Source organism: Mesoplodon bidens (assembly GCF_964165515.1).
Source record: "Mesoplodon bidens genome assembly, chromosome: X".
NCBI classification, from domain to species: Eukaryota; Metazoa; Chordata; class Mammalia; order Artiodactyla; family Ziphiidae; genus Mesoplodon; species Mesoplodon bidens.
The window spans coordinates 24245476-24271910 of record NC_138163.1 but is presented as its reverse complement, the minus strand read 5'-3'; the positions used below and the strand labels follow the sequence as shown (position 1 = coordinate 24271910).

Genomic DNA, 26435 nt, shown 5'->3' with positions numbered 1-26435 from the left:
TGTCAGACTGGCTGTATTTGCGCCGTTCAGTACAGCATCCACTAGCCACGTGTGGTTATTGAGCCCTTGAATAGGTGGCTAGTTTGAATCAAGATGTGCTGTAAGTGTAAACTGAACATGGGATTTTGAAGATTTAGTACCAAAAGTATATAAAATATCTCATGAACAATATTTATATTGACTACAAGTTTAGACAATACTTTTGGTATATTAGATTAAATTAAATATATTATTAATCTCACTTGTTTCTATTTTTTTAATGTGGCTACATGAATATATAAAATTACATATGTGGCTTTCACTATGTTTCTATTGGACAACAGTGTTGGTCTCTATTTTTTCTTAACATATTTATGATGTTCATGTCCTAGAAATTGTTTCTGAAGGGGGATCCTCCCTCTCAAAGTTCTGATCTAAGTGAGCACCTCTATAATGGAGTCATTTGTGCATGAAAGGTTATCATACAGTTCAGAGTTGATGGGTTGATAACCCTTGGCCCTGGGGTAAAAATATGAAAGCATCCCATTCTTGTTTGTATTGAAACCCAGTTTGGTTGCTTAGACTTTTGGATACACTTGGTGATCCAACTGGTTGGGTTAGAAGTTTTTTTCCTGGGCTAAGTAGAAAAGAATATATATGTGAACTCCTAATGTAACTACGGTAATTCAGAATTCTGTTTGTAATATGTGGTCACCAGTGGCACAAAATGTTCCATGCTTTTAGTGCTATTAGAAATATGCAACATATCCCTTATTAGATTTACATAGCTACTTGGCCCAAGAATTCCCAGGAACAGTATTCATCAAGAGAAGGAGGATAAAGGATAAATTCTTTAGCTTGGCATAGTGTAAAACCTAAGAAACAAAGAGGGGTTTGTATCACTGCTCTTGTTGAAGGGTTTCTTGAGGTTCCCTAGCAAGGCCCTTGTCTTATATCATGCGAAGTCATCAGTAGCATTAAAAGAAGGGGGGAGGTCCAAGTGGGGCCATGGGCGGGCTCCCATGATCATTACTTTCTCTAAGCTCAGTCCTCCTAAGGGGGATTACAGGAGTTACAATGTTATTTTTTGTTACTGTAATGGCTCCCATTTAAGGAATAAATACCAATGTCTAATTCTGAGCCTGGGTGAGAGTACAGATATGTTGATGAATAGCATGTATATGATGTGGAACCATTTTGTAGCCCTAGTTTTAGATCCTCCTAAAACCTATCTTATAGTCAAAGGTGTTATCTGGCTTTTACAGATAGGATTCGACTTATATCTACTTCCTTATAATAATGAACAATAATATAATAGCTTTCTAATAATAGCATCTGACATTTATTGAATAATGCTTATGTACAGGGCAATGTGCCAATGAATGTACAGTGCTTATTTCATTTATCTTCCCAACCAGCCTAAATCACAGGTACTATTATTATCCCCACTTAACAGATAAGGAAACTGGGGGCCAGAGAGGTTAAGTAACACAACTGAATAGTAACCCAGGTCTGTCTCTATTACAGTCTTAAGTAATGAGCCACTTCACTTTCCCTATCAATTATGGTAGAATATTCCTTTTAATAACTTCTCAGTGGTATTTTCTCATTATGGTATATGTCCTGGAATCATGTTTTTTAGACAGAATTGTCATGCTTTTATTTATAGTTGCTTTTGATATAACAGTGTTTGATACTAGAGCAAGCACTCGATGAATGAAAATGACTACTGCTAGTGTTACCATTTTTATTATTTCTCTGATTCTTTGTAGGTGAATATCATGGTGCATTTTTTGTGAACCACTTTCGTCTTTGATATCACAGTTATGCCCCTACTCAGGGAAAGAGATGGAGTTGTTGGGACTCTCAGTTGATGGAACTTGAGATAGTTGGGGAGTAGAGGTTGAGCACTGGGGCCTAGGCCGAGTAGGCCCTGTGGGAAGAACGGTAGGCTTGAAAAAGCAACAGGGTGGTTTTTGCCAATCTAATGGCCTCCAGAAACTGATACATCATGTTCACCCTGTCACTCTCCTGATAAATGTTTCTCTTATAGGGAAAAGAAGGACAGTCAATGTACTCCACAGTAGCCATTTAGTTTCCTTTAATCCACAACCTGTGGGAGAGGCAGAAGCCAGTTTGTAAAAGGCCTGAGTATGCCATACTGCCTTCGCCGAGTTTTATCTCTCAGTCTGTGCCTGATCTAATGGTCCTCTCCTCATTTCAGCCAGATCTCCCATTCTCCTCAAGCCACACCCCTGCCATAGGCAGATAGCTTTTTCCCCCCTTCCTGCTTAGTTAGGTTGGTAAGAGATGAATTTCAGAGGATTGGTGGTGCTGCCAACTTAGCCACTGGGGTCTTAACCAGAGAAAAGTTACACGAAGGCTTTTGTGCCAGATGTTCGCAGAAAAAATAGAATTCTGTATCTTAAACCATATGTGCATGATTATCTTAATATATATGTGCCTGTATCTTCAACCGTATGCACCTGCTCTTTCGTTAGTTATATCCTGCCCTGTTAAGTCGAATAGTTCACTAAACTTAGTGCTAAGAGCCAAACTCTGGACTTGAATCTTATTGAACAAGAGGCTCAAAACATTTGTTTGTGTGAGTAGGGAGTAGTGCTACTGAGGAAAGTAAATATAGCTTATTAAGGTCTTAGGATTTACTATATAGCTACTTGGGCTAATTTACTAATTTTATTCTTTTTGTCCTTGCCTATATTTGAAACTGTGAATGCTTCTTCCTTCCAGAAACTTATCACCTCCTCCATTCTGTTTCTCCACCTCTCTCTCTGATAATTCTTTCCCTATCTGCCAAATTCTTTCCCTTGCTGAATGCATCCTACGTCATTCATGATATCAAATATTCCTTCTACTCCCCAACTTCAGCTTCTCACCCAGGCATTGCTAGCTGGCGACAGGACATCTCCACTTGCCTGTCTATCCTGCCATCAGCTCATAGTTAGCATGTCAAACAGACCTCCTTATGGCTCTAAAACTATCCCCTCTTCTATATTCCCCATCTTTTAGTCACTCAGGATTGCACGGTGGACATTATTCAGCTTTGATCCTGTCCTTCCATCTTCTTCTTTGGCCTATCCCTTTGCAATGTCCCTTGCATATGTTCCTTCAACTCAATTTCTGCTGCCAACACTTCAGTCCAGGTCCTCACTTCTATGCTTTGGCCACTATAACAACTTCTTATGTAGTCTTCCAAGTGCTTCCCAAAGTCCTACTCCCTACCCATACCAACTGCTAACTTTCTAAAAAAGGTGGTTTCATCATATCACTCCCCCCGCTCATAAGCCTTCAGAGACTCCCCAGTGCCTATGGAATCAAGTCAAAATTGCTCAGTCTGCCATTCTGAGCTCTCTAGGACCTGCTCCATGTATCTGTATAAACGTATTTCCCATCATTTCCCCACAGGAGCCCTGCCCTTCAGCCAGACCTCTCTCTTCCATACCCTGAGTTTGTCTCCCCACTCCTGATGCCAACTCTTAGACCATCAGTTAACCAAAGGGAGAAGAGAGAGAGAGCCAGAGGGACCAGAGGCCTGGGGGAGGAGAGAAAATGAACGGAAAGCATGCCAGCAAGGTTGTGACTTGAGGGGGAGGATGTGACAGAAGGTGCTTTAAATGCTGTTATAATGATGAGAAGTTGCAGGAGGAAGGGGGAGAGAGCTGGACTCTGACCTTTAGCGGTTGATTAGCCTGAACCAGACCAAGATGTTTTGATTTAAATTGGCCTCAAGATGCCAGGAAGCCCTGCCGTTTATTTAACCAGTTCCTCTCTGCCTTTGTCTCTGTGGAAGGGAGCCCACGCAGCTAGACAGTGGATAATGGGATTCCAGGGAAAATATCTAGTCTTTAATACAGCCATGACATTGGAAAGTTGGGGGTCCCTCCTGTTGTATGTCTTGAAGGAGAACGACGTGCAAGATGTTTGGAGCAAAGCGCTCCTTCTTAAAAGTTTACATGTGTATAGACATTGTAAATTCCATTTCATAGTGAAGTTTTTGAGCTATATGTTAGAAGTCTATTTAAAGTCTTCCTAGGTACTTTCGTAAAAATTAGATTTGAAAAACTGGTCATAGGGTAGACTGTCTGGTAGCTACTGATTAGACGCATGACCCTGGGCAAGTCATGTAACCTTTTACGGTGTCAGTTTTCTTATCTGTAAAATGAAGGGATTAGACTAGATTATTTCCACTATTCCTTCTGAAAAACGTCAGGAGAGAATTGTATAACTGAACGGCAGGAAGTGGAATAATTCTGGCTGGGATGTCAGGGGGACTTCAGAATTGCTTTAATTTTTTTTTTTTTTTTTTTTGGCTGTGCCGCATGCCATGCGGAATCTTAGTTCCCCGACCAGGGATCAAACCTGCGCCCCTTGAAGTGGAAGCGCGGAGTCTTAACCATTGGACCTGCAGGGAAGTCCCAAAATTGCTTTAAATTTTAGAAAACAGTTTCTATAAGTGGTTAAAGTGCTGTATCACGTACCTACTGGTTAAATTGGTCACTCCATCTTATAGGTAAATGTCACTTCATCTTATTGGAGTCATTTCTGTTTGCTGGCAACAGTTTAATGTTCAGGACAGATTCCTAGAAATGGTTACCTCTGAATAGTGGAACTGACAATTTGGTGAAGAGATAGACTAACTTTGTATTTCTGTTGGGATTTTTAGCAATGAATGTGCGTTACTTTTATAATGTAAAAAAAAGCTCATAAAAATTTTTTGAGAGAATTTTTTTAAAAGAATTAGTCTGGTGGAAAGAGATGCCATAAGATCTTTAGAAAGTAAGGAATGGCCATTGTGCTCTCTCCTCTCTTCAACTCTTTCTGTAATGTTTGGGTGGCTTAGTCTCACTCCTGTCCTTGTGTATTTTCCAAGACCACTTTTGTTGATTTTTATCTTGTGTATGTGTTCATAAAAATATCTCCTATCAGAACCCCAAACCTAAGCAATTGAACATGTGCTCAGCACGATAACGTTTTTTTGTTTGTTTGTTTGATTTTTGTTTTTGTTTTTGTTTTTTCTAATAATGAGTATTGGTCAATAGCTGCAGTTGAAATGGACTGGGAGTGAAAGAGGAAACTTAACATTTATATCTGACCGAGTTTGGTAAATTCTTTGCAACTCTATGACATTTTTCTTTCAGTAACAGTTCAGTTGCCTCTTGGACAGAGGAGAAAATTTGGTTTCTACATGTTAGCATCCTCTGGTGAAGATCAAATTTCTTTGGATCTTACACTTTCACATGAACTCTGAGAGGTGTGCTACTTCATAATTTTATCTTAATTCCCTTGGGTAAGAATTGAAAAGTCATAAATGAAGTTTGTAGATATTTTAGACTAATCCTTATGATTGTTAATCCACTAAAAAAAAAAAAACCCTCATCCTAGGTATCTTAAAGAGACCAGTAACACAAAATGGTGAACTTTGTGAGAGTGGAATCAAACTGAATCATGTCTTTGCCCGGTTTACTTTAAAAAATGTGGTTATGAGAGTCTTTAACCATCTGCTGAAAAAACAATTCAGCAGGCCACAGACTGTCAAATAAGTTTCTGCAATATATTAGGGGGTCAATTTCTAAGAATTTATTTAAAAAGTAGAAGACTCAAGTAAGCTAGATTTCTTTTTTTGTGGTCTTGGTTGGTAGTATTTCCTGAAGCTTGTGGATGAAAATTGGTGGACTGAACCACAGAATGATAACATTCAGAGTTGTCTGGGAGAGAACTGATGTAATCAAATAAAATGGGCTTCGAGTATCTTAGCAAGTTCAGGACACTAAGAAGTGCCCCTGGGGAAGTAAATTTGACAAAAAGGAATCCAAGAGAACCGGGTATTCTGTTGTTGTTTTTTTAACATCTTTATTGGAGTATAATTGCTTTACAATGGTCTGTTAGTTGCTGCTATATAACAAAGTGAATCAGCCATACATATACATATATCCCCCTATCTCCTCCCTCTTGCGTCTCCCTCCCACCCTCCCTATCCCACCCCTCTAGGTGGTCACAAAGCACCGAGCTGATCTCTCTGTGCTATGCGGCTGCTTCCCATTAGCTATCTATTTGACATTTGGTAGTGTATATATGTCAATGCCATTCTCTCACTTCATCCCAGCTTACCCTTCCCCTTCCCCGTGTCCTCAAGTCCATTCTCTACGTCTGCGTCTTTATTCCTGTCCTGAGAACTGGATAGTCTTAAAACAAGTAATTTTACAAGAGAAAGCTGTATTAGTACATATAAAATACAGAATAATAGAATGTCTCCTTTGAACCTAGAACTGTATCAGTACCTTGAGTCAAGTGAGAAGACCACACAAAAAAAGTGAAATCAGACCAAATTGCTAGAGTATTAAGGGAAAAATATTGCGTCATATAGGGTCAGAAAATATAGTGCAAGAAGAGTTTTCAAAGTTGATACAAGAAGCGAGACAATCCTATTCTTTCAATGATATAGCATCTTCCTAATGTGTATTTCACAGTTTTAACAACCTCCTATATAGGTGCTCTAGCTGTAAACACAATTTAAAAAGACATTTTATATGGAGACACACACAAAAAATAAAATAAAATAAAATACTGAAAAACAAGACATTTGAACATATTAAAGTGATTTCAACTGTTACAGTTTACCTAAGAGGGCAAGTAAACCTCATCTTATATGTATCAGAATTGGAGTCCATTTTAGTTGTGAGAAGAAAATTCTCGAAGTTGAAAACTTTTAACTCGCACAAGTACTCCATATAAAGCTAAGGGCAAAGACCAAGGGAAAAGTCATTTGTCTTCTCAGGAGACAGAGTTGATTGGAAAAGCAGGGATTCTTATTTTTCATGTCATCCTGTCCCACTGGTCACTTTACCAACACAAGAACAGTTTGTGATGACAAAGATGATAGAATGTTAAATTGGAGAAGAAAGTTAAGTTAGTTGAAAAATGCCATTGAAGTTGATTTATTCAAATTGTCTGGGTTGTTGCAGAGCAAGTTTCTCCCCAACTTCTGGAGAGCAGATGGAAAAAGGAAAATAGTTTATCTTTCAACAAGAGAAATGATGGCCCTGCTAAATTTAGACTCTTTGGCTTTAACTTGCAACATCTGGGAAAATACTTAAATTCGTTAATCATCTTGTTTGTAACCACCTAGAAGAAGAGCCCAAGGTTCGGGATAGCCCTCTATATGAATTTATGAAGGGCAAATATTACCAGGGTGATTTCATTTCCTTTAATAGAAGTTAAAAAGTCTTGTCAGGGAGAGGGAAACAACATGTATTTTCTCTCTGGAATCCAGCGAGGCTTTTTATTCATTGTGAAGGGCTTGCTAACAAGCTAGGAAGCCTTGGATTGAATTGAACTGCTCTTCAGGGTAGGGTCCAAAGAGGCTTTCGGGTGCATGTGCCCAAAATGGGTTAGTGCAGTGGCTCAGCACCCAGTCAGAGGGACAGAGCAAGTGATGCCCTTCCCGTGAGAGGTTCTCTCGCTGCATGTGACAGTCTGTAATAGAGAAGGATTATTTTTGCTGTTTGAAAAGATTCACTGCCATTCTCTTTCAGGAGCTGTCACCCTAGAGAATTTTAACTATTCAACTGTTTTTTTTTTATTTATACATCTTCCATTTATATGGTCTTTTAAGGGGCGCTTCTTCTGTGGAAAGCTAGATGCAGCTGCCCTAAAAAATGTTTTTCGGTTACCTTGGATAGAGAAGTTAATACCGTGTTCATTAAATCTGCACTATATACTGAGTCTAACACGATCATTTATATTTTGGAAAAGGATTGCAAGTGACCTTCAGAGATAGAGCAGGCGTTTACAGAAAGGGCTCTAACACCACTGCCACATCCTCTTCAAGGGCAGTTGATCTGTTTTTATCTCTTTTACTTGTTTATACTTCCTGGCAAGATTCCCTTGGAGGAAAGGGTTCTTCATTTTAAAAAATAAAAATAAAATAAAAATCAATGAATCAGAGAAATGGTCCTGCCGAAATGGAATGAAGTTCAGGAAGGACAAGTGTTCGGATGCTGAGGTTTGGGGGGGCCATTAAATAACACCCCTACCTTTCCCTCCTCCATTGAAACCAGTGGAGAAATAAGACACAGGAACCAGCCAGAATTCTAAATAGCAGCGTTATTCCTGAGAAAAGCTAGACTGGAGGGTATAACTTAGATGTGTGTTCATAAAAAGCTTCCAAATAGTTCACATGTTGACAGACCTCCACTGTAGTTCTGTCATAGGGGCAAAACCTACCCTTTAAGCACCATATGGCAGAGAACATACCAGATAAGGACATGGAAATAGGGGTGCAGAGGGTAGTAGAAAATATTTCTTTTAGGCTTTGCCCTTCTGAGGAAAGGAGTACAGACTCTCTCCTTTTTGTGGTGATATGAGTAGGGAATAAAAGGCTAGTGGGCTAGTCCGTAGAGCTGTGGGGAGAACCCAAGTCATTGACAGACTGAAAGGCCCATACCCTTCCTGCTGATATTCAAAGATGTCTTTAGTCGGCTATACAAATTTAAACCAGACCTGAATTAGCATATTTATTAAGATATGAGGCATTTTCTTTCTGTAAGTCAGATTTATATAAAGGATGGATACAAGGTATGGAATGATAGGATATGAAAATTGGAAGGGACCTTAGAGTTGGTTTTCGGTGTTTTCATTGCTTAGGTGAGGAAACAGCCACAGTAACGGTAAACGACTTACTCTGGACCACTCGTTTTGCTAGTTAGTTACAGCCAGGATTAGACCAGGGTCTTCCAAGTCCTAATTCACTGCTCCCCACACCCAACTGGTCTGCGTTCTGACATCAGGGAAAGTAGACTTAAATTAATGAAATTTGGAAATTCCATTCAACTTATGAACCTTTAAGCTAGTATAACAAGACATGTCTATGAGGTGAATATGTAGAATAGGTAGAAGAACCTCTAGTACAGTGGTTTACATTGGTGGTTCTAAAGTTAGGCTACCTGGGTTCAAATCCTGGCTGTGTCATTTATTAGTTGTTTTGACCTGGACAAGTTGTTTATCCTCTCTGAGCCTCAGTGTGCTAATCTATAAAATGGATGTAATAATAGCACCTACTTCATGGGGTGGTTATGAGATGAGAAGGATAGATATAAAATGCTCTGCTTAGCATAAGTGAGTTCCTGACACATAGGCACTGATTAATATTACCTATGATTATTATTTATCATCATCATCATCATTATTCTCATTTTACTTCTGGGAGGCTTTAAAAACTTGACCTGTGAAGACAGTAAACTCATAGTTTAGGATTTCATTCACCCCAGGTTATTCCTTTGTCCTAAACCTCTATTCTTCAGTTGTCTCAGGTTAGAAGTTTTGTAATCATCTGTTACTCTGTCTCATTTAGGCCTATGGTCTGTCTGTCACCAAGTCCTATCCTGGTGGTTCAAAATGTTTCTCAATTAACCCCTTCCTCAGGCCTAGATGCCTATTCTAACCTCCTAGCTTATTTTTTCTGACTACAGCTTCTCCTTCTCCAGTCTATCCTATAATTCACTGCCAGACTGACCTTCCTGAGACACTGTTTGATCCTGTTTCCCCAAGCCTTGGAATCTGTAATGAGTCTATTTTCTGCTGAAGCAAGGCCAAGTTCTCCTGCCTGACCTTCAGTTCCCTCTAGATGATCTCTGTCCAATAGATATATAATGCCAGCCATACACAGCATTTCAAATTTTCTAGTAGCCACAGGTGACACTTTTAGTAATATACTTTATTTACCTAAAGGCATTCAAAACATTATCACTTCAACATGCAATCAATTGAAAAATAAATAATGAGATATCTTCATTCTTTTCTGTTGTTGTTCTAAGTCTTCAACATCCCATGTGTATTTTACATTTATATCACATCTCAAGTCAGACTAGCCATGTTTCAAGTTCTCGGTGGCTGGGGGGCTACTGGATCAGATAGTGTAACTCCAGACTGTGCCTCTCTGACTATCCACTATCCCCCCAACAAACAAGACGTACTCAAGTCTTACTTCCTCTTGGTCTGTTAAAACAAAATAGAGATGGTAATGCCATGCCTATTTTATAGTATTGTCTTAGGCAAATGTGAAGTATGAAAATGCTTTGTAAGCTGTAAATCTCCATAAAAATGTATGGAAGTTATTATCAGGAGTAAAGGTTTTACTGACATGAGAGTAGGATATCTTTGGAGTTACTTGAAAGAAAAGACTGTATGAAGAAAGTCAACGGGCTGTCCTGAATTCATTTATGAAAAAATCAACTGCAAGCAATGAATGAAGAATATAAACATACTTTCTCCCACTGGAACTAATAATTATCTTTTTGGAAGAATTTTTCACATTAATAAGGTTCTCTAGATATTTAAATTACTCTGTAGGCCTTTTTTCCCCTTCAGCATTCTGAGGACTGGATTTAGGGGCATTAATTCTTCTCTTGAAGGAGCTAAACTGCTACCAAGAAGTTTATTGCTTTGGGTTGTAAATGTAGCCCATACACTGTGTAGTACTGAGATAGGAATAGCATTCAAATTTCAAGTATTGTCTAATTCATTGCAAAGGATTGGAATTAACCTAAAAATTGAATGCCAGTGATTCAGGTGCAGAAACAATTTTTAAAATGTTTTCAATTCATATTAGAAAGGAAATTTTAAAGAGCAGTCATTCTGACAGATTGATCAGTGACAATTAGGACACATTATTTTAAACACAGATGAGTTATAGGGTGCTTGCTTTGGTGGTACTCAAACCTTATCCCAACCCTTTACCAGATCAAGTAGTTCACTGATTTTTCTTTAGTCATGCCTTGAACTATCCTGTGGCTCTTAGGAGTTCAACACTCGCTGCAGATGTAACTCTGAGTGTACAGTGTAGAAGTTAGATTGCTAAATGAAGCCATTCTAGAAAAAAAAAAAGTAAACTTTGTAAAGTGGCTTCTGGGTGAAAGACCCCACCATTCCCAGACTTGCCCAAGCAAGAGAACTCAACCTAATGTATGACCCTTTTTCTCCCTCACCCATGCCCCTAATTAGCTACTAAATCCTTCTGACGCCACCTCTGAAATACTTCTTTAATCTGCAGCCTCCTCTCCATCCCCGCTGCCCTCGCTCAGGCTTTCATCACTTTTCTCATAAGCTATTGCAACATTCTCCAAACCAGTTTCCCTGCCTCAAGCTTCAGCTTCCCCTCCACCCCACAATTTATCCTCCAACTCCCAGCAGAACGATCTTGCTAAAATACAGATCCGATCATGCCACGCCCCTAATTAAAAACCTCAAGTCATTCCCAGGGCCAACAGATAAAATCCAGACTACTGAGCACAATGTACACAGCACGTTATAGTCAGAGCCCAGCTTATCAGCTCTGCCTCCTGCTGCGTACTCAGAGTGATGATAATCAAATTACTTGCGGTTCCCCAGGAATCCCCGTCCTTTTCTAAACTCTGTTCTCTTCCTTTGCCCTGCCCCCTCCACTCCTCACATCAGTGTGGGGATCCCATGATCTTCTCCTCATGACATTAGACTTCTTCAAATGGCCTGTCTTCTGTGACCAGCCTTCCCTAACTCCCTGGTCATTTGTTCTTTCCGTGTCTCCATAACTGCATTCCTTATTCCTTTGCGGCAGGAACTCCTCAAGGGCTAATTCTTTTTGATATCTCCAGCATGTAGCATTCTGCCCAGCATAGCATAGTTGGTCCATAAAAATTTGTTGGATAAATAAAGGAAAGAATTGATGCTATCCCTCTCCCTCACCCACAGCTGTAGACCTTCTCTTCTACCCCAAATAAGAAAGCTAAGTTTTGAATTCAGTGTGGTTTATAATCACCTGCTGATATTTCTAAGTATTTGATGAGGACAATTCAAATCATAATCCTTCCTTTTAACTAAAGTTTAGTTTGTCTAGTTCAGTAAGATTTTCCTTGGGTCACAAGGAATTATTCCCATCCTCTACTTTTCCCAGCTACTATAAGTCATATGTACAATCTGGTCAAAAGAATAATACATGGAAAGGTTCTACCTTTAGATCCTTTGACTTACAGGATATGTTAGGAAACACACACACAGACACACAGAGAAAACTCACATTTTTAAAAAATTAATTAATGAATTAATTTTATTTTTGGCTGAGTTGGGTCTTCGTTGCTGCACCTGGGCTTTCTCTAGTTGCAGCGAGCGGGGGCTACTCTTCGTTGCGGTGCGTGGGCTTCTCATTGCGGTGGCTTCCCTTGTTGCGGAGCACGGGCTCTAGGCGCTCGGGCTTCAGTAGTTGTGGCTCGCGGGCTTAGTTGCTCCATGGCACATGGGATCTTCCTGGACCAGGGCTTGAACCCGTGTACCCTGCTTTGGCAGGAGGACTCTTAACCACTGCGCCACCAGGGAAGTCCCTAAAAGCACATTTTTAATTTCACAGAATCCAGACTATTGGACTGGAAAGGATCTTAACCAGGATCACCTTCACCTAATATGGTTATGGAGGTTGCGTACTGTCCAAGCCTAGGGGGCGCCATTCTCATGGGTCACAATGTGAATGGCTCTCCAGGGTTGTAACATGCACAGCCTTACACAGTATCCCTGTTTATCTAATCCTCTTCATTTTCAGATAATGAAACTTAGGTCCTAAGAGCCGACAGTTTTGCTCAAGGTCATGCATATACTTCATAGTAGGGTACAGGCAATGGGCCCCTTTTCTGCCTTTCAGTCACTCTGACCCAGATTGCTTTAGGAGGCTATGAAACTAGAAAAGATAGTGTTTGCTATAGTTGTGTGGATAATGGTCTTTAGCTGAACGTGAAACTTCAGTCATTTCATTTAGCTCTGAATTATTTGCGCTAGCTTTCCGCCTCCAGCTCTACTGGTCTGGTTGGCATGACTTGAACCTTCAGCATATTACGCTACGGCCCACAGGGCTACCAAGACTCAGGTGCCTGTTTGTCCCACAAAGTTGCCAGGCTGTGCTGTCTACTGTCTCCTTTGCTGGCCTATTCCTCTGTGACCTACTGTTAGCTGCCATCTTCTTTTGGCTTCTCTTCTTAGCGTTTTGTGCTGCTTTGTCTGTATAGCTACATTGCTGACCAGTCAACGTGGTCCTTTCCTTCTGTTCTACAAATGATTCAATCAGAGCATGTTGGCTGTTGACCTTGGGTCTTTGGTTCTTTGCTGCTGTTCATAACTGCTGGGGGTACCTAGGCGATGCTGCTTCTTTGTCAAAACTTTTTGTTTCTTTTCTTTCTCCCGTATTCTAGATTTGCGCCTTTCTGAATGTTTAAAGATGCCAGAAGGATTGTCTCCACATAGTTGTGGCTCCATTCCTATAATTCCACCTATACTCTTGTTTAAAGTGAAAATATTGTTTGGGAGGAAAAAAATCTTAGTTAGAAAAGTTCATGTAAATCAGACACTCAATAGCTAATTGTCTCTATCAAGGACGATGCATTTAAAAAATTACTCCTTCCTCTGCCCCGTGCTCTGTGCTCATCCTCAGTGTCAAACTAAGGTCAATACTGAGGTGTTTCGGTAGGTTTGATTGAGCCTGAATAGCAAACTAGACTTCTTGAGCCAAAGCCCTCCAGCCATAATGGACTGAATGCATTGTTTGCGTCTTTGCTCTTGATCATTAAGGCTGGCAGATCTTTCTGAAACTAATGGCCTGCTTTTGTTCCACTTGATCAGTCGAGATATAGAATAGAATTAGATTAAGGAATTATTAACTTGTTAGAGGTTTAATACTTGCTATTTGGTGGTTGTTTGCACTTTATATATTGTTCATTGTATAATTGGGAATTTCTTTGTAAATGTTTGGTTTTCAGGCTGGTTGGAAGGAAAATCATGCAACATTCATGAGTGAACTAAAAAATCTTCAGGCTTCTGGACTGACTACTCTTGGTCAGGCTCTAAGATCCTCATTTGATTTGTTAAATCTCAATAGATTAATATCTGGAATAGACAATTATGGACAGGTAAAAAAAATTTGAGTGAGTACAGCTAATTTATTTTGGTGACTTGGGGTAAGAATTTAAAATTGGGCATGGCTACCAAGTTTTCTGCTCCTTTTTATAACGTCCAAAAGGAGGTCCATGTATCTTTTAAATACATACTTTAACAAAAATCCTTTTAGGGGAGTCTTTTATGTGGCTTGACCATAAAATAGTTAAAATTGCCTACGCATCAGATCATCAGCTATCATGGGATGAATAAATTGCTGAGAATATTGGAGCAAGACAATTGAAGAGAAACTTTCAGAGTCCTTAAGTCCCTCAATTTAACAAAAAAGCTCTAGTATAAGAGGAAGGCAGAATAGCATTTGCTGATGTTATCATTATACTTTCCCACTGAAAAAACTCTCCTCACAATAATCAGTCACTGGCCAGGTTGCAGAGCATAAGTCACTAATGTCCCCCTCACTGTGCCAGGATTCTGAATGATACATGGGTGTGGAGGATGCTGCCATTATAATCCCTTTAATATCTTTCTTTTATGATTACTTGGAAAGCAGAGGGAGAGGGGGATTTGGATGTTATAGTTTGGGGGGTTCCTGAATTATAAGAATTCCTCAGTTTATTCTGAATGTTACCTCTGCAGGGATTGTTATTTTGATTCCCACCCACTTCAGTCCCTAACCTTTTCCTTCTTATTTATCCAGGCAAATTTTATCATACACTTGAAAGATCACAGGCAAGGCAAATGTAAAAGTTGAAATACAATGGAGGCAAATGTAAAAGTTGAAATACAATGTTATTACTTTACACAGCTCTAATACTTTTTAAATGTATTTTAGGGGAGAAATCCATTTTTTTTAGAACCATCTATTTTAATTACCATCACAGATGGAAACAAGTTAACAAGTACTGCTGGTGTTCAAGAAGAGGTGAGATTTCATTTTCTCAAATTTCGTTTAAATGGCAGAGAACATGCAGCTATTTCAGTTAAGAATAAGTTTGATCAAACGTTCCATCTTGGTAATCCTTGAAAGATTGCCTCATTTGACTGAGGACATCAAAGAAAAGTGAACTCTATAACTCTTGAACTGTCTTCATTTTTGTATGGGTTGTTATGATGAAACTTTTCCAATTTTGCCTTATCAGCTTCATCTGCCTTTGAATTCTCCTCTGCCTGGAAGTGAACTAACCAAAGAACCTTTTCGTTGGGATCAAAGGTTATTTGCCCTGGTGTTGCGTTTGCCTGGATTGGCTTCTACTGAACCAGAGCAGCTAGGGAGTGTACCAACTGATGAATCTGCCATCACACAGATGTGTGAAGTCACAGGAGGTATTGGCAATATTTACTATTTCTAAAGGAAAAATTCAGGGCAGCAGAGTACCATTTTTCTTAAATGCCACATCCAGTGTTTACTTCTTTTCCTTCCGAATCTTTCAACTCTGCTGCTTAAGCTCACCATTAGTGTGATGTTTGCTGCCAGTGTAGTTTTGATTATTTCAAGTTGTATTTTAGGATTTCAGCTGCTTGTATTGTTAAGTAGTGTTTTATTTGATCAAACTTGTACTATTTGTTTTTCCTTCTGGTACAGGTCGCTCCTACTGTGTTAGAACACAGAGAATGTTGAATCAATGTTTAGAATCTTTAGTTCAAAAAGTTCAGAGTGGTGTAGTTATTAACTTTGAAAAAACAGGACCAGATCCACTTCCTATTGGAGAAGGTACGGTAGATAACCATTTTTTTTTTTTTAACCTTAAAGTGTTATATAGGAGAGTGATCTGAAATTGAGAAAACATTGAACTAATCTCAGTAGACGCAGTCTTCACTAGCCACACACAATCAAGTGGTTACAAACATCCATCCAAACAACTACCATTCATTCATTGCCTGTGGATACATTTCAGCTAGCCAAATTCTAGCTTTAATTCAGTGTCAAATCTTCCTCAGAAAATTCTCCCTTTGCCCTACTCATTTCATATTCCTGGTCCCAGTCTTGGGATGACACTGAATTCTTCACTTCTCTATTCATGAAATATCTGGAGATTGACTACAGAGTGCTATTTAACCAGCCATCTGCTTTTGGTCTTGTGAGCGCCAAACGTGCCAAGCTATCTTGATGAAATCTGTGGATGTTTAGCCAGGAACTGCTAATATTCTATAAGATCCTACACCAGTATTTTCCTGGCCGCTTTTTAACTGCAGAACCTTTTCTCTTCAAATGAGATTTTATGGAAACTTCAACATCTCAAAATATGAAAGCAGAGCTACCTTTGTATTGGGAAAGCGAATCATACCCCATTGCACGGCTTCCTCAGAGCTCTGTTCCAGGCCATCGCTTCTCCTCATTCCTGTTGGTTCACACACACACATACATACATATGTGTACCTAGACTCCATCATCACCACAGTGCTTGTCTGATCTGATCCATACATTTTAATCACTGTGGCCACAATTAGTGGTAGCTGCCTGGAGAAGCAAAGGGAGTAAGTGCAAAGGGGCAGAAAGACCCACATTTCTTGCTGAAGCAGTGGATCCTGTGGTTCCTGACCTTTTTGCTATTTAGTCCCCAGAACCCTTTGAGAAGCTATTAGAAAAAATAGAGACCCCTCTCCCCAGGAAAATGGACATGGGCAACACATACACACATAATTTTGCATTTCATTTCAGGGGTTCTTGGACTCCAATTTAAAAACATCTGCTGTAGGGACTTCCCTGACAGTCCAGTGGTTAAGACTCCAGGCTTTCACTGCCGAGGGCTCAGGTTCTATCCCTGGTCAGGGAACTAAGATCCCACATGCCACGTGGCCAAAAAAAAAAAAAAAAAACACAAAAAAACCCAAAAACAACAGCAACAACAAAAACCACCTGCTGTAGAAGACTGAGGCTTCACAGCCCATTTTAAAGTAATTAAATTAGTTGTAAAGGAAGGACATGTTATATTGGTAACGATTGACCACTCAGGTCTATAATTTTGTGTTCATTACCTTCATGTGAACGGGGAACTTTCCTACTGAAAACCAATTAGAAGGTGTCACGTAAATAGCTCAGACATTCTTTCTAGCTCCATTTCCCCTTTGTCCAGAGTTCTTAACCTTTGAGATTCTGATGAAAGCTAAGAAATTTCTCCTCAGAAAAATGCACATCCCCAGAATTCTGAGCTCAACTTTAGAGGGGGTGTCTTGGTCCCCTGAAGCACTACATGTATTTTCTAGAGCTCCATGGGCCACAGTAAATCCCCTGCTCTAAAGTAATTACTTGTTTAAAGTAATGCTTAAGTAAATCAAATGATATTGGAGAAAAAAATGAGACTCAAATCACTAACACATATCTTTTAAAAATATAATTTAGACTAATGAATCATCCCATTAAAGGTTATGTAACTCTGCCTTGCCCTGTTTTCCGGGGGCAAATGAAATATGCTAGTTCAAATAATTAAAATTCATTCAGGACATATTATTCAGCATTATACAATGCCCAGTTTCCATGGGATTTTAATGATGGGATGGGCAAACTATAATGAATTAGTCCACATAAACGTGATGCATTTGCTTTGTGTTCCCTCCCCAGCTATATACATAGATTGTGTTGTCAGCATTCCTTCTACCTTTTGGTGAATTTGCCTTTGTGGTCATTGGGTCTAACTGTTTAGTAAAGAATACTTTTTTTCATCTAGTTGGAAATAGAAAATCTAAATAGAATTTATGACCTATTTTGTCAGATTCAAAAATGTAAAACTATACCAGGGAATGAACAATTTCATTTGCCTAATTTGGAAAAATATCTGTTGTGGTTTAGCGTGTTTAATTTATGTGTCCAAATCTCAGAAAATTTAAAACTAACTTTGTAACAGTTTTCCATATAACTACATATTTTGGTTGTAATTAAGGAATTGGGGGGGCAGGATGTTGGATTAGAGGGGATGGATTAGATGATGAAAAGAGTTGCTAGAGAGAACATTCAGAAATCCTAGTAGAGTCACTTTTTACTTCCATCTTTCATGAATCACTGTTTTGGCTTTGTTTTGTACTTTGCTTTTAACTGAAAAATCTGTACAAGAAGATCAGAGGCTGTGAAAGGAAATTCATGCCTTAGTCTGTCTTTTGTTTAACTTTTAGATGGACTTATGGATTCATCCAGGCCAAGCAATTCATTTGCTGCTCAACCATGGCATAGCTGTCATAAGCTCATTTATGTGCGACCTAACTCTAAGACTGGTGTTCCTGTTGGACATTGGCCAATTCCAGAATCTTTTTGGCCAGATCAGAATTTACCTTCACTAGTAAGTGTCATAAAACAAAAAGGTAAACATCTTTCTGGATTTTCAATTAGTTGATTGCAGAGAACCTTTTAAAATAGCTTGGAAGCTTTTAAGTTGTGCCTTCTATTTCTTACTGGAAAGTCTAGCTTGTACCTAAAAGCAAGAGAGGACCTCCTTTCTGTTCTGGCATTCTTTCTTTCAGTTGCCTTTGCCACTTGACCTGCCCTCTTCAGATGTTAAAATAGTGTTATTTTTGATGCTGTTGCAATCTGTGACTTGGTTTTTATTTCAGGGCCAGAGCCGCTGACTTGATTTACTTGGTAAACACAATCTCTAAAAAGGGCAGGCATTGATTGTCATGTACATCCCCTGGAAATTAGAACTTAGTTTGCACCTTGTATAGGTTCTAGAAACATATTCAAAGCAGAGGTCATTCTACTTCCTCCGAGGGAGCCATTAGACATGTAGTGGGACTTTGTGGGCCTACTTCTCATGTTTTTGTAATCAGTGGACTTGAGCTCCTTGGCAATGCACCTTTCAACAATGCGTAATTAAGCAATATTTAAAAAATGATCTCTAAGCAAGGGTTTATCTTTTTATTCACTGTATTTGGTGGAAGAGGGTTTGATATTGTAGTGGCTCCTAGCACCACATGAATTGGCTTGGGACGGGGGAAGGTGCAGAATCTAGTAATAAGGGAAACCATATGAAACCCACTCTCCCTTTCATCTTCCTCCCTCCCCGCAGCCAATATAAAAAGGCCAGAGTAATCCTTGAGTGACGGAGGGGGCACAAAATGGTCACTGCTCTTCCAGTACCTTCTTGGTTCAGCTAATCTATAGTCTATCTAGGTTTTAGACATTTCTGACATGAACTGCATTTTCTCCTGGATTGCTATTTTGAGGCTCCTTCATTTTTTTCAGAGGTGGCCATGAAAGGCCTGAATGTACGACTGAAGAGCCATCTTCAGCCCCTGCCGGGGGTGAGGCTCTGTCTCCTAATCCCATCCCTTGGGGCACCAAGGTGGCACGCTTGTCAGACCTCAGGGCCCAGTTACTCTCAGCCCCTTCAAACCCCAGACTGAATGTTTTCGTTACAAATTTGCTTCATTATTCCTGGTGACAGGGTTTCACTCATGTCTTTTTTTTTTTATGAAGTTCTATTTTTTTTAATTAATTTATTTTATTTTTGGCTGCGTTGGGTCTTCGTTGCTGCGTGCGGGCTTTCTCTAGTTGCAGCGAGCGGGGGCTACACTTCATTGCGGTGCGTGGCCTTCTCGTTGCGGTGGCTTCTCTTGTTGCGGAGCATGGGCTCTAGGTGTGCAGGCTCAGTAGTTGTGGCACGTGGGCTCAGTAGCTGTGGCTCGCGGGCTCTAGAGTGCAGGCTCAGTAGTTGTGGTGCACGGGCTTAGTTGCTCCACGGCATGTGGGATCGTCCTGGACCAGGGCTCGAACCCATGTTGCCTGCACTGGCAGGCGGATTCTTAACCACTGCACCACCAGGGAAGTCCCCACTCATGTCTTTGTATAGATTTAAATCTAATAAGCCAGAAATATTTTGAAAGTTTGATTAAAATAAAAATTTTTTTAAAAACCGGAATAGAAGGAATTTCAGGAAACTCACATATAGCACGTAGCTTCAGCTTTAAAAGCACATTGGAAGGCTATTTTTCTCAGCTTCCAAAACATCTTGTAGGTTTGTAAATCATAAAGCCAAATGAGCATGTTTTTCCCCTTTATGAAGGAAACAGGTGTTTTGTCGTATTCACATCAGCCTTACAGATCTCTCAGCAAGAGCAGGTAGAGCTACATCTCACTCTTGACCCTGGAACTTGTCCTGTCTCTTTTTCTCTCCATTTGCCCTTGCTGACGCCATTTCTCTCTCTGGTACTCTCCACCCCCACAAGCTAAAGCCATTAATAAAATGGCTGCTCCATCAATCTGCTCTGGTACCCCAGGTACACAGGCCTTTCAGCCCAGCCAAAAGCATCCCCAGCTCTAGCTGTTCAAGGAAGTGTGTGGGTGTGAGAAATGCTGTAAAAATTCAGCTGCAAAGAAAATTTCAACCAGGCTGTGGAGTTGTGACGGGCTCCTTTTCAGTCTCTATCTTGCCTTTTCCATGCCTTTACAGTTGTTCACCTTGCTTGTTAGTGGCTCCAGCTCTGTCATTACCTCATTAGAAAGCTTCATGGATTTCTTCTTCCCTAGCAGTGTCTGGCCTGTCTGAAACCTCATGGTACAAAGGAGTGAAGGGCAGGTAGTCCTTGGAGGTTGCAAAGTGGATCTGAATTTCAGAGTTCTTAATATTCAAAACAGTTTTATTTTTTACTTCCCTGAAACCGGAGTTATGAGTGTTATAATTTACCTTTCTCAATTCATCTTTCTCAAAACAGTAGTCTGTATCTCAGCGATGGTTTAACAAAACATAAAAGGGTGGCAGAATTGTCACAAACGTAAACTCTCTTGATAACGGATTATATTTTCCCCTCTTGTTTTTTAGCCTCCACGAACATCTCATCCTGTTGTGAGGTTCTCCTGTGTAGATTGTGAGCCAATGGTAATAGACAAACTTCCCTTTGACAAATATGAACTTGAACCTTCACCCTTAACTCAGTACATCCTGGAACGAAAGTCTCCCCATACCTGCTGGCAGGTACTTATCCTTTGTTGTCAGCCAAATGTCTGGAACCACTCTGAGATCTTTAAATTGTTTTAAGAAGTTTCAAAGGTTAATCTGGGAATAGTCGAGCTGAGTCTGTTGATAATGTTTCTCACAAATGCTATCAAATAAGCAACAAGGCCAAGCAAATAATTTCAGACTGATATGAATCACTAGCCTACCATACACCGCCATTTAAGGAAGTATGATCTGATGAAACCTATGTATTTGAGGATTTGGAGGACTCCCCTAAAGCCTATCCGGGGACCCCAGGTTAAGAATCCCTAACCTAGGGATTTCCCTGGTGGTCCAGTGGTAAAGAATCCGCCTTCCAATGCAGGGGACGCGGGTTCAATCCCTGGTCGGGGAACTAAGATCCCACATGCTGTGGGGCAGCTAAGCCTGTGAGCCACAGCTACTGAGCTCGTGTGCCTCAATGAGAGAGCCCGCATGCCGCAAACTACAGAACCCATGTGCCCTGGAGCCTGTATGCCACAACTAGAGAGAAGCCTGTGCACCGTAACAAAAAGATCCCTCATGCCTCAACGAAGATCCCGTGTGCCACAACTAAGACCCAACACAGCCAAAAACATAAGGGAAATAAATAAATTTTAAAAGAAGAATCCCTAACCTAAAGGATGTAATTCTATTCAGCTATGGATTCTTCAGCTGAAGCAATGTTCTCAGTCCTTACTGGGAACTTGACAGATTGGAAGCACAAGGTTTTTTTCTTAATTAAAAAAATATGTTTAAAAATTTAATTTTTAAAATTGGGATGCAGGATCTTAGTTTCCTGACCAGGGATCAAACCCGTGCCCCCTGCAGTGGAAGTGGGGAGTCCTAGCCACTGGACCGCCAGGGAATTCCCGGTACAAGATATTTTTGACCAAAAAAATAAATAAATAAATAAGCCTGAAACTACTTTATGTATTTGTGTCATGTAATCAAACCCTTCTTCCTGTAGTACAAAGCACATTGGTGAGTGTAGTGTGGATTTTCCTTGGATGAAGCAAATGCACAGGCAAATGCACATACGCTGGCTCTTCCAAGGGTTATACTTCAGCCAGAAGGGCTTGCTGATTTGTTAGTAGACTCACCTTTGGATTTTAATTTGTGAAAATCCGGACGTGGCAGTCACAGCCTTTTTATTTGAATATAATAAGGAAGCCCTACACTGTAAGGATGTTTGTTCTATTTCTAAACTACAGCACCGTATAGCAATCAGTAATTGTTAGGTTCTACTTACGCAAGGAACACTTGCAGACTGCCATCTGGTTCACCCTAAAATGCGAAATCATTGCTACTAGTTGCCTTTAAGCTACTTGGATTCTCCAAAGATGCTAAAACTGGGTAGAAAAAAAAAGGAACAAGCATAAAGCAAGGATGTAAAAGTGCAAGAAACAGAATGATCTCATAAATATAATATTGAGCAAAAGAAGCCAGACATAAAAGATCACATATCATATGATTCGACTTTATATAGTTCAAAAAGAGGTAAGACTGCCTGACTCTGTTAAAAGTCGGGACAGTGATTTCTCTTGGGATTACAGAGTAGTGACCAGAAAAAGACACGAGGGGGTTTCTGGTTAGGTTCTATTTCTTGATCTGGGTGCTGATGACACACATGCATTCATTTTTGAACATTCATTGAACTGTATACTTATAATTCATGCACTTTTTTTGAACGTATGTTTATATTTCAATAAAATACACCAAAAATGTGCTGGAAATACAGAGATAGGGATGATAGAATACTAAGTTAAAATCAAGACAGAGGCTTGAATTTATGAATTGAAAAACATTTTAGAATAAAAGCAAATAAAATTATAAATTATACTTCTTTCCTAAATGAAACCCTCTTTTCTATATGGCACCTTCCTTGTAAATCTTCTCCAAAGGAACTTAAGAAATCCTTAAGATCCCTGCAGCACCCCTCAAATATGCCATATGTCTTTCTCTAGCATCTTACGTTACTTTGGTTTAGAGTAGTTTAATGCGATGAATTAGTGGGAGTGAAAAAGAATAAGATGAACCAGGAGCTGGGAAATTTGGCAAAATCATAATGGAGACTGGATTCTAACCCTAGCTCTGCCACCAGCTATGTGGTCTTGGATCAGACACTTTCTCTAGACTAGATGGTCTCTAATGATCCCTTTGAACCCCCAAATTCTATGAATTTGCAGCGGATAAGAAATTTGGAAAAACTCAGTGGGCTTATGGGAAGGAAGGAAGGTATGAAGGTGGGAAGGGAGGGAGTAAAGACAGAAAGGGAGTGAGAAAGGAACAAAAAACAGTGCTTTTCCTTTCAGGGGAATTACAGGTCTGATCCTTGCTGGCCATAACTTTTTTATCCTTTATGATGACTTTCCCCCTTTTCTATTATACACACTTAGGAAACTGGAGGAAATCCAACATGTTTTATTACAATTATCTGTTTCTATTAACGTTCAGATTAAGACATGAAATCTAGTAGGTGAGTCATGTTTTAGCACAACCCATTTTTTTGTGGAGGCATCCATTACATAGGAAGGGTTTATTCTTAGCTACAGCTAAGCATAGCAAGAATTTAGTGAACTGGTAGGTGATTTGGCTGGTACCAAGAATTACCAAAGTAAGTGGGTTCTGTTCGCCATCAGGGTCTGACTTTTGTCTTAAATAATCCCGCTGAAAGGCTTTGGAAAAGGTAAAGGTCTAGGTCCCTAAAAGTACATACTGATGCCCTGATTTGGGCCAAAGAGTGAACATGGAACACAAAGAAAACATAATAGCCAGAGGATTCCAGTATAGCACATCAGGTCTATGGGACCTGACAATATAATACATATCAAATCAGGAATATCAATAAGGAATAAGATGCTAGTCATATGGAATAAAGATTAATGTTTTCATTTTTATTGAATGTTTGCTCCACCAGGAACATTTACAAGAGAAAGTGCCTTCCAGATTGAACCAAAGCATCTCCTTGCTCAATATAATTGCATCAAAATAATTATCACCAGCGCCTGGCTTGTAACAGACTCCTCAATAAATATTTATTGGATGAAAAATGAATAAATGGGTAGGGGAATGGGGCATAAAAGGGAAGTAGAGCAAAACTTAATAGTAGTACACATGAGGAGTGTTAGCATAATCCTATAAATGGGCTTTGTTTTTGTAATTGCTTGCTTTAGGCATAGGGGCGTGTTCCATTTTCCTAAGTCTCCACTCTGGTCACCACTTGTTCTTTTGAGAAGTCACTTTGTTTTAATGGCTGGTATCACTTAGTGGTATTTCAGCCTTATTTTCCATCGTGCTAACCAAGTAAATATTTGGGTATTGTTGATGCAGCCTGTTGTCTCTGAATCGTTATTGCATAGTACGATTTCATTTCTTAACACAATTTGCAGAAGAATTGCAATCTGAACATTCTTCTTTAGTATGATATATTTTGACATAAATATAGTGAAAGAACTATTCCCATTTTTAAATTACAATTAAATTGTGCCAGAGATGTCGGTATGGAATGTTGCTGTGTTTAGTTTTACATAAAATCCTTATTGTCATAACTGTACATTACTTCACCATCTTCTCAGGTATTTGTTACTAGCAGTGGAAAATACAATGAACTTGGATATCCATTTGGTTATTTAAAAGCCAGTACGACTTTAACTTGCGTAAACCTCTTTGTGATGCCGTACAACTACCCAGTTTTACTCCCTCTTTTAGGTAAGTCAAGTATGTGCCATTTAGTCATCTTTGAAATACAACAAAGAAGAAAAATCGATGATGAACTAAGCATTTTAAATGTAGTCAAAGAGTAATGGATATCAGGATATATAAAAGTCTAAAAACTGATTTGGAAGGATAGAATTTTCATCCTGTTTTCTGTTTTGTTCATTTTCCTTTCGTTGTTTTTACATCAAACAGAAGAGACTCTTCACCTCGGGGGGCGTGATTCTTATGCTGCTCTTTGGGTTGCAAGCTCCAATGCTGTCACCCCTCTTCTCTCCAGTTTTAAGTGCACTTGGCTTTTGGTAAACTAGTTTGGGCCCCCCAAAGTTGATTGGGGTTAACACTTCAAGAATCTGATGGTTTTCTTCAGAAAATAGGGCCTCCGTGGGGCTGTTGGCTTGCACTAATTTCCTCCCACAAAAGAATATTGAATGCTCTTGAGGCATGTATTTTAGACAGAGTAGCAAGTTAAGGAACTAGATACAAGAGTGAATTCTGCAATAACTGCAGTTGTAGAAGCTGTGGTTTCCATGGCAAGATTCTAAAAGGAACAACTCCGGAAGCTGTTACTCAGACATCACTGAAAATGTGTGTGATTTTTTTTCTCATTTAAAGAGCCACATCTGTTTAGAGTAATAGAGTACCTACAGTACCACACGGTATCTTTCTCTTTGTAAAGTTGTGAACATTTTTAGTTGCTGAGGCTTCTTAATTTTTGCAAAAAGGATCAAACCTTTACTAAGTTTTAATATAGTCATTGAAAGCATAAGATTTTTTATTGCTATCAATATTATATGTATTAAATGTCCTGAAAAAGCAATTCTTTTGAATGTTGCAAGTTAAGAAGGTTAAGAGTGGGTCATCATAAATGATTGTTTTAGATGGCCTATCTACTTTATTTCTTAGTCATATCTAAAAATATCTTCTAACAGGTGATTTTCACTTATATAGAATATATGTTATGTCTTTGAGATTAATAAGACTGCCAATAAAAAAGTACCTGTATTTTGTGGATTTATTTACCCTGTTTTCTTAAATATACCTTTATGATCTCAAGTTTTCACAACTAAAAAGTGAAGGATCAAGCTAGCTAATCTTCACTTAGACTGTTAATAGTATTATTTTTCTATTTTTTAAGTACACTTTTTATTTTGAGATAATTGTAGATTCACATGCGATTGTAAGAAATAATAAGAGAGAGATGATACCAAAATCGCAGACAACAGAGGCAAAAATAAACACATAGGACTACATCCAACTTAAAGATATTTGTGCATCAAAGGATACAATAGAGAGCAAAAGGCAACGTATGAAATGGGGAAAAGTTTGCAAATCTTATATCTGGTCATTTTGGGTAGGGGCTCTATCCACCCCTGCCTAGAGCATCATTATCCCTTTGCAAACATCCCAAACCAGAAACCCCAGAGGCATCTTTGATTCCTCCCCCTTCTCTGACCCCACACATCCACTTCAGGGCCACCCCATCCTTGACTCAGTTCCCATTCTTCCCTTTGGCTTCGAATATCCATTTCTAGGCTTCTCTATAATCTGTATCTTCCAAGGAGCATAGGGTTTTCACACCCTTTGAGGCTGAGGTTCTTGTGCCCCTGAATCCCAAACTTGGGTTTCATGTCGAGGTTCTGAAATAGCTTCCACCAATACTTCCACCATTACTTCAATTCCTGGATTGTGTAGCCTCCATGGTGATTAGCAGTCTGAACTGTAGGGCATAGCTGCCCTGATAATGAATCCTGGCTCTGCTGTTTGCTAGCTTTGTGACCCTGGATAAGATACTTAACCTCTCTGTGCCTCAGCTATTTCATCTGTAAAGTGGGAATAATAATAGTACCTACCTCAAAAGGATTTAGTTGGGATTAAATGAATTAATAGAATTAAATTGCATCAAAC

At 39.4% G+C, this 26435-nt stretch overlaps 1 protein-coding gene across 7 annotated transcripts in view; it reads left to right on the top strand.

The window, feature by feature from the left end:
• Positions 1-26435, top strand: part of LOC308608751 (integrator complex subunit 6-like) — a 50297-nt gene that overhangs the window by 8681 nt on the left and 15181 nt on the right. For 5 of the 7 annotated variants that reach the window (XM_081222049.1, XM_081222053.1, XM_081222050.1 and 2 more), the window contains 7 exons: positions 13773-13922; positions 14741-14830; positions 15048-15231; positions 15491-15619; positions 18016-18179; positions 20658-20810; positions 24389-24521. In XM_081222049.1, coding sequence (XP_081078175.1) covers positions 13773-13922; positions 14741-14830; positions 15048-15231; positions 15491-15619; positions 18016-18179; positions 20658-20810; positions 24389-24521 — 1003 coding nt within the window. Of the gene's footprint in view, positions 1-4835; positions 5252-13772; positions 13923-14740; positions 14831-15047; positions 15232-15490; positions 15620-18015; positions 18180-20657; positions 20811-24388; positions 24522-26435 lie in introns of those variants that run through there. The other 2 variants (XM_081222052.1, XM_081222051.1) reach the window with 2 other exon arrangements.